We start from the raw sequence: 8863 nt of genomic DNA, 5'->3' as shown, positions 1-8863 counted from the left end.
TGGGTGAAGTGTCCCTTTAATCTCTGTTGAAGATGTAACCTTATCACATAATAAGCTTTACAAGTTTACATCAGCCGTGACATTAGTTAAGTTGCTGTGGTGAGCAATTACTTACATTTTCATTTGATCTGTCATTGTTACACTTTCAATTGCAAAGACACAGCATGTAACTAATGCTAAGCCACTTGTCATTAGTCTAACATGATTACAATTTCTTATGCCGGAGGATCACAAGTATGTAAACAAGCATCCACAGTGTAATTACTCAGAGCATTTTAGATCTGTCAGTCTATTGGCTGCTGTGTATTAAGCCGGGCAAACACTAACGTTGCCCCAAACTAATTTTAGAATTGGGCAGAATTTCTGCCACATCAGTGGTCATGATTGACAGAATACATAATGGTCAGAGCTTCTGGGCCTGTGAAGTGAAGCCAATCTGCATTCTCTGTAGGTTGGCCAGCAGGGGGCGCTCCACTGGCTGCAAAGAAAACCGATACCATGCATTCTGATGGAGAAATGACCCGAATTCTCACTTGATTTATTAGCTCAGCTAACAGTCTCCTAATTATTTTCCTGTCTCAATCGCTAGTTACAAGTCTTTTTCCATACAGATAATAATGTATGCTTTTGGGCGTGGCTAACTTGTGATTGCCAACTCATTAAACGGTCAAACTGGAGAAAACCGACTTCGGTTTACGTTCAGTGTTAGTAAGTCCTGGACAGTCAATTCATTGGCACAGTGCAAGCATACAAGTTGCAGATTCTGGATGTGCAGAGATGCTCATTAAAACATGCAGTGTGAGTTAATAAAACATAAGATATAAATAAAAACGCAGTGTCTGCCCAGCTTTAGACAGATTCAAAGCACAAACTACGACCCAAATCCAGACTTAACTGTCCAAACAGCTACCCACTGCAATCAGCAACGCATTGAGCCCTTAATTGTTCAAACTATTGTTCTCCTTCTTACTCTCACTCTTACCGTAGACCTTATTTACAACACTCAAGCTATGGATCAATTTATACATATGAGAAACTTGTATAACATTAAGGCCAACTTTACCATCAACCATTGTTATCAAAAGTCAGGGTAGATTTGCCACAAACAACAACAACAACAACATGCTTCACTCAAACACGAAAAAGAAAAAAGAAAAAAAAAGGACTATTTTTACTACTCGTATGCATAGACTAGAAATTCTAGGGCTCGAGTTTAACCCTGAGAGTTATAGCAATTATTGTCCATCAGAGTCAGGTGAGTCAAGCTCAATGGGCAGAAATTGGTGTCGAGCTGTACGCAGACATTTTTCAACTGAAATTGGATAAATTTGTGGAAACGCCAGCCAGCATACACAATACCAGGACCCTGAAACTGCGGTAGCAAACGTAATTTAACCAGCATTCATTTTATTATTTACACCTGTGATTTTCCGTCAGAATGTCTACCATGAAAATAGCCAACTGATACTTTCTTTTCCTCTTTGCTTCTGAGTGTGTTCGTATTTTCTGTCTAGATTTGGGGACATGGTGCAAGCTACATGTTCACAACTTGTGATTAATAATAATAAAATTACATTTAATTTCCGATTGATCGATCACTGATTGTAATTAGTCGATATTAGCTCTAATTAGACTGATCAACAATCTCTATAAACGCAAAAGTTATTAGGAAAGTTATTCAGTCTTTGACACACATAGATTTACTTGGCCAGGCCAGCAATATATTACAGGCCAGAAACTCATTTTAGTGTTTTTCACAAAAACAGTAGGAGAGATGTTATCTAGTGGATATTTTATAAGCAGGTGCAGCAACAGTGTCGTTTTCGTTAGGAATCGTCATTAACGAACCTTCTCATGCTGCTGTGAAAACAGAATCCCAATTGAAAACATTAAAAACGTGAGTTGTGTTTCTTGGGCGACTTTATAAAGCTTAATACTGACCAACCAAGTAACGGAGCAGACACATACAGCCTGTATGACAGGCAGGGCGGGGCAAGAAGGTGTGTGAGAAAGAAGTGTAGGTGTGTGCGTACGTGCATACGCTATAAACACAAGGCTTTAAATAGTCCTAGTGATCGGTACCGGCCGATACTGCTACTATTGATCGGTCATTGGCCTCACAAACCCTGATCGGAGCACCCTAAATTAGAGGATTATCATTTGTAGAAAGACAAAAACATGACATAAATCATAATCAATTGTGGATCCCTACACCCGGGTCTGTTAAACTGATTAATAATGCAGAAAATTACCTCTATTATATAATATAAATAGGCCAACATGACAAAATGCTGCTGTTTGAGTTTCACCTGCATACATTTTACTACATTCAAATTAAAACAAAGTTGCTCGCTCTTGACTAACTGTGCCAAGAAATAATTAGCAGAGACATTCAAATCTGTTGCGATGTATGTGCATGATGGACTGCGTGTGAAGAGAAGGGCATGTTCACACCAAAGAATGTGTATATTAACAAAGCAGCAGCATTGGAAAGAAGACAAACTGGATCTGCAAGAATCACAAATAGCCACAAAATGCATTAAAGGAGAACAGATAAGGAGCAAGATAGAGGCTAGTTATTCCAAAAAACATCTGAACCATGAATTTAAATCTCAGTACAGCCCTCAAATTATGTCCACGTGCATCAAACTCACTAAAAGCTCACGTTTTCCAGCATCCATCAGCAGATCTGGCATCGCACAGATTAGAACATCTGAGTGAAGCTACTTTGACCTTTCACATCGAGAATGGAAAGCATTATTTTAATACTGCCATTGCACACGCACAAAGCCTGCCATCCATCTCTTGCACTGTCCAAAGAAATCACAAACTAGACCCCCTACTTCTACTGACAGGTGGAGCGATTTGCTCGACTGAAGCTGGGTATCGAACTGATTGTTCTACTTCAATTTAGGAAAAATTAAGCTACAATTCTGAACAAGTGTATGAAATATAACACATTTCCAAATCTAGACAGCATAAGTATAGTAGTCACAGCATGTGCATATTTATGGTAAAGAGATAATGTCAAGAAGAAGTAGCATTCTACAATGTTTTACTGTTGCAATGTTTTTCTTCTTTTTTAAAAATGTGTTTGACAAGATTATCATCCAAGTTATTACTATTTTTTATAGTCCTGATCAATATCCACGACTTTGATTAGTTGACATTATAAAACATGTTTGGGGTATCTACATTTCAATATGGAAAATGCTGTAAGTAATATTAAGAAGAGGAGGAGGAAGAGGAAGTCAAAGATTACAGATTAAAGGGTAAGCGATTTCCAAAAGCTCCTCCTTAAACAAAACCACGTTGAACTAATTTGCTACAAAACCCTGTCCAATGGGAAAACATGATTCCCACAGTACCTGCACAAGAAAAACAAAGAACACTAGTTCAACCTTCTAACAAGTGCTGCCTCTGACATTTCCTCTCCACCACAGGTGTAAATACACCATCTCTTATCAGCTGTCTCTTGTGCTACGCTCAGACTCTTTTCATTTCAAATTTGAGGCAGCGTCCATGGTATTGTGGGGTTTCAGGTTTATTTCTAATTCAGCACTTTGCAGAGAGAAGCTGTGCAGTTAGAGCTGAAGTGAAGATTGCTGGGAGGATTTACCTGTACTCGTGACTGTCCTGGAATCTCGCGCAGTTGGCAACACGCTGCGGTGCCGTCTCCATTAGCAGCTTCTGAGTAAGCCGGTTGCTCGGTGTGGGGTCACACTCGGGCTGCTCCTCTGGCTCGTGGTCACATCTCCATTCCTCATCTTCATTTAAAGTCGGTAAATAACCCGACAGCCCCTTTCCATTCCCAGAAACAGAGCTGTGATCGCTGTACAGCTTAGGGCTCTCTCCTCCTGTCCGCGTATATTCCAAATATATGTCTGACTTGAGAAATAAAGGGTAGGTGTTTTCCTCCATCATAGTCTGTATCTCAGTCTGAGCCTGGTCAAACATTGCAGGGTCAATGTGAAGCTTCATGACGCAGTCTTTGATGAAGGACTTGGTAGCTGGTTTGATCTGTCTGGAAACAATCCCATTGTTGTCCAGGATGTATTTCTTATAGATAGCTTTTGCCAGTTTTACCTTCTTCTCCTCGTTACCTTCATTAGCTTCAAGTTTGCGGAAGCCACTGCATGCAAACCAGAAGTCCAACATATCTGCACACTCCTCCTGCTTAAGGAACGTCCTAAACAGATGGATGCCATCTTGGTCATCCAGGAGGGAGTGAAGAGATTCTGCCCATTTTAAGTAGGGTGGTGTTGGGGAAGCACTTCCCTCTGGCTCATAACCCAGGTCCAAGTCAGGCCGCCTGGGCGTCGCCACAGACGCCTCACATTTGAGGCTCTCGTTCTTTGAGGAGAAGCCCAGGTTGCTGTACTGGCGTCCATCACTGCACACCAGCTCACCTTCTTCCCCTGGGACTGGAGGTCTGGGAGCATCCTCAGTGAAGCTGCCACCCAGGTCTGCGCAGTAGCGCCTTTTGTCGCTTATGCTCATAGTCCCAGCATCCATAAACCACGTCCTGGTAGAGCCCACACTGCACAACAATTAGAGCCAGACCTCTACTTATGCCACTGCAAAAAAACTCCTGCAAGGAGGAAAAATAGATAATGAGACGCAGCTTCATCACATCATTGAAAGGTAGAGTAGTACAAGCCTTGACAGGGCAACAATATGTAAAGATATTTTAACACTCATTCTCAGATTAGTGGAAAAAAACATCTATACAGCAATTTATTGATACCAAGTACAAGTACATTTATAAGACTGACAAAAGGTCGATCGAATATGTGCCACAGTTGCCATATGCCTGGTAGGAAGAGCACTAGTACCTCTGGGGGGGTATTTTTTTTACATTTTGCACAGTTTGCATTTTTAATCAGATTTTCATGGAAAAACTCATCATGTGGCCAGTTTTCAGTTGAACATTTAAATTAATGCAAATTCTGCAGGAATCCAGAGGAATTGAAAATGTGAGACAAGCTAGTGTAACCTCTAAAACCAGAAAGCAGCTTCTGGTTCAACATTAAATGCAGCACATTCTGTACGGTAGGCTGGTTATGTCTGCCGTTTACAGTCTGATATTAGTAATATAGTTATACATTCTTTAGCAATTACAGTACAGTGAACTAACATTTGAATTCGGGAAATAATGCAGTATAATAACTGTGGAAACTGGTGATCAAATCAACTCAAAAAGCAATAACACAACAATATACTATAAAACTTTCATTCACTTGGTCTGTGACTGCATATTCTGCATAACATCTGCAACCCTAAGCAGAAACTGATAGCTGGAGTCATCAGGTTGATAATGTAGTTTGATTGTCTATAATGTAGTTTGATTGTCTATAATGTAGTTTGATTGTCTATAATGTAGTTTGATTGTCTATAATGTAGTTTGATAGTCTATAATGTAGTTTGATAGTCTATAATGTGGTTTTTAATGTGGTTTAATTGGTTTATAATGGTGCCATATGGACGTCACACTCAGAGTTATGTGGCTGTGCTGTGGTAATCCAGGCCAAGAGTCGTGGCTTCAGTGCTGTCTGTGCAGCTGAAGTCAGCTTTCTACTAGGCAGTAGTATGAATATAGTGCTAATGTAGTTTTCAGTAATCTCTGATTCATATGCATAAGCATATCATTGCTTTGCAAAGCTACTCCAGTTTCATCCAAATTAGTATTAGTGTATCATCACAATGATAAATTCACTTGAGGTTTACAGTATAAATTTAATAACGCAGCAGCCTTAGCCTCTCTACTATTAGCTGATATGAGTAGCACTGCAAATAAATGATACTTACTATTGATCTCGAGTTATATTTTCTCCTTATTTCATCCCCCTGCTATCACAGTGCACAGTCAGCTGCAGAGTAGGATATCTAATGATTTTAGGGATTGAATGTCTTGTTCAAGGACACATCCTGGTTCTCATGTATTGTCCCTGAGCATCTTTGCTGAGCAAAGACACAGCAGTAGCTCTGTCTCCACCTCTACGGACACCACGCACAGCTTATGATTAAGCTTCCTAGAATGTCAGTAACCATTTTTATCACAGATTTCCTGATATAACCAGTGCCACAGTGCAGAAAAAAAGGAAACAATTTTTCTCTGGCTGTTTCAATTCTCACATCCATGCAGCTGCAAACATTGCTTGACAGCTGTGGGCAGGACAAAACCATGGTGACCAGCAATGGCTCTGACCAATCAGAACAGGGAGAGTAAATGGTTGATTAAAACAAACAGCCATGAATTCATTGACAGTTTAGGGATTCAAAATAAATCTTGAAAAGATTATTTAGATTTATAATTTCAACCAGGCTGACAAGTTGGGTTTACTATAGCTGTGATTTCAAAGAATTACTATTTATTTAATTGCTACCATTACATTCCCTTAAGGGCACACCCACTCTCTGTCTTGTTTAATACAGATACAAATCATTTCCCTGATTGAACAAAGAGTACAGACACAAATTGTCAACAGTACCTTTTCTCTGTGAACAACACGTGCACTGTGCATAAAGCCAGGTGTATGCTCGACTTACAACCATAAGCATAAAATGTGGGCAGTTTGGATACAAGCACATCTCCTCCCTAGTTTATCAACGCCAGGGATGTTCCGGTCCAACCTACCTGTACTGAGTGATGCATCGGCACGAGAGCAGTTCCGTTAGCGCATTGATATTTAAATTAACGGTTCTGCGGTCACAGGTGTGTGGCAAGACAGGGATATTCAGGAAGGGTTAGACCTGGTTTCAGCCGCTCAAAGCCGGCTTCGGGAAATGTCCCCCTATTTTTTTTTTTTCTAAAACTGTATCCGTTTGTTTCCTCTGAAGTGAGCCTCTCATCACATTCATGTCTTGGCCTCTCCAGAATGAGCAGAACAGCAGCGGCTGGTGGGGGAGGGGAGCCAGAAACAAACTCCGTACACACACACATATACACACTCACACAGAGAGCCAGGCCTTTCAGCAGCCGACCGACAAGTGCACAACTTTGTCACACTATTCACCTATTAATATCTGTGCTACCTCCGCTAACAGCTGCTAAACTACACGAACAGCACAGCGACCGCAGACATTTCCCCTACCGTCAGAAGGCACAGAGGGAATCCCACATCAATTTCCGAACAGATTTACAACCAGCAAAGCGATGGCACATATCTCCCGACTACCGCAATCCCAGTCTCTGTGCTGGGGGAGAAAAAAAAGTGACATGTACTGTACCGGTGGAAATCTTCTTGCTGCTTTCGAGTGCATCGGGAATTTGAACCTGCACAAGTCACCGCCGACAATGTCATAGTTGCGAATTGTAAGACTTTAAAAATAACAAAGAAAACAGTCCGCTCTCCACCTCTCCATGGCTGTCTCTCACTGTCTGTGCGGAGCTCAGGCTACACAGCAGATGATGTACAGCGCCTCGCCCGTTCACTACACACATTACCACTGTTTAGTTTTGGTACATGTGGTACACTGATTTCTTTCTCTTTTTTTTGTCTCCCTCTTTCAACAATTTAATTTAATTTTTGCATCCCTCCTTGCTCTTTGACTTACAATCTACTGAAATATAGCTCAACATTTAAAGACATATTTCAAAGTTGAGCCATGTTTATATTTGTATTGTTTATTATATGCTATTTATAAATGATGAGGCTGTTTCTACTAATGCAAATTATATTATTGATCATGTCAGATCAACAGCCCACATTATAATAACAGTCTACTGCAGACATTTAGTATTGCATTTCCATAAACCTGGTGGGCTACAATTAATGCAGCAGATTTTAAAGTTGCTTTAAAGGACGAGTGTGTAGGATTCCGTGGCATCTAGTGGTGAAGTTGCATATTGCAAGCATTTGAATACAGCTCAGCCTTCCAAGCATGCAGGAGAAACTACGGTGGCTGTGGAACTCGTACAAAACACGAAAGCCAGTGTTCGCTTGGTCTGTTCCTGGGTACTCTAGAAACACTGCAGTTCAACATGGCCGCCTCTGTGGAAGAGGACCCTTAACCCTCAACTTCATGTTTGGGACCCTTTTCGAACAAAACATAATGAGACATATATGACGCATATGTGCAAATGCAATCAAAGTGTACTTTGAATAGGTTGGACAACAATGTGCTTTGGAGACAAACAGTCTGAAGGTTTGCATTCCAACCAAAGGCTTAATCAGATGACTTCACTGATTAGTTAACATAAAGGGGCTTTATCAGCTCAATCAAGACTGGCACAAGTTTTAGTTTTGCTGTTGTTAGGTGGTGCATTTTTACCACCAGGGAGTTTCACTAGAACAGCTGACATGGTGGTAAATACCAGCAGTAAACTCATGATACCTAACTCATACCCTGAGTTATGCTATTTTACTTCAACATGTGATGGACAACTGGCCATAACATTTCCGGGCTTCCAACAATATGCTAAGTTAATCTAATGTCTCATTTCCAATATAAACAATGCAGTGACGTTTCATTGGTCTGTTTTATCTGTCATATTCATCGGTGACATTAAAAACAAACACTTGTTTCTTGATGTTATCCAAAGTTCCCTTGGAGATAAAACCAATAGATCTACAGTGAAAACCAAACTAAGCAGTAACATATGCCTTCTTGTAACATAGGCAGTGTTAGAAACAGCCATTAACATGCAACTTTGCCCCATTAGACAAAATGTAAATCATCTGACTGTTCTGTCTGAGAATAATGATAAATAATAATTTGCCTTTATATACTGTAACAACTAGTATTAATGCTTTGCAACAAGACATTCAGTGCAACAATGTTTCAACTCAAAGAATTGTACTACACTTAGCAGCGCTGTTAGATACACTTGATCGTGTCATTACTTCTTGACTTTGAAGTA

The 8863-nt window shown here is 40.4% G+C and overlaps 1 protein-coding gene across 2 annotated transcripts in view; it reads right to left on the bottom strand.

The window, feature by feature from the left end:
• The window catches only part of axin1 (axin 1), a 21162-nt gene extending 13760 nt beyond the window's left edge, over nucleotides 1-7402 (bottom strand). For both annotated transcript variants that reach the window (XM_035655332.1, XM_035655333.1), the window contains exons 1-2: nucleotides 7231-7402; nucleotides 3620-4591 (exon numbers count right to left, since the gene is read on the bottom strand). In XM_035655332.1, the coding sequence (XP_035511225.1) occupies nucleotides 3620-4515 (896 nt within the window). In that variant the 5' untranslated portion in view covers nucleotides 4516-4591; nucleotides 7231-7402. The remainder of the gene's footprint in view (nucleotides 1-3619; nucleotides 4592-7230) is intronic.
• Nucleotides 7403-8863: the final 1461 nt, after the last annotated feature.

The sequence above is a fragment of the Morone saxatilis genome, unplaced genomic scaffold (assembly GCF_004916995.1).
Source record: "Morone saxatilis isolate NCDOM2014 unplaced genomic scaffold, NCSU_SB_2.0 Contig14, whole genome shotgun sequence".
NCBI classification, from domain to species: domain Eukaryota; kingdom Metazoa; phylum Chordata; class Actinopteri; family Moronidae; genus Morone; species Morone saxatilis.
This window is presented reverse-complemented; position numbering and strand designations above follow the sequence as displayed.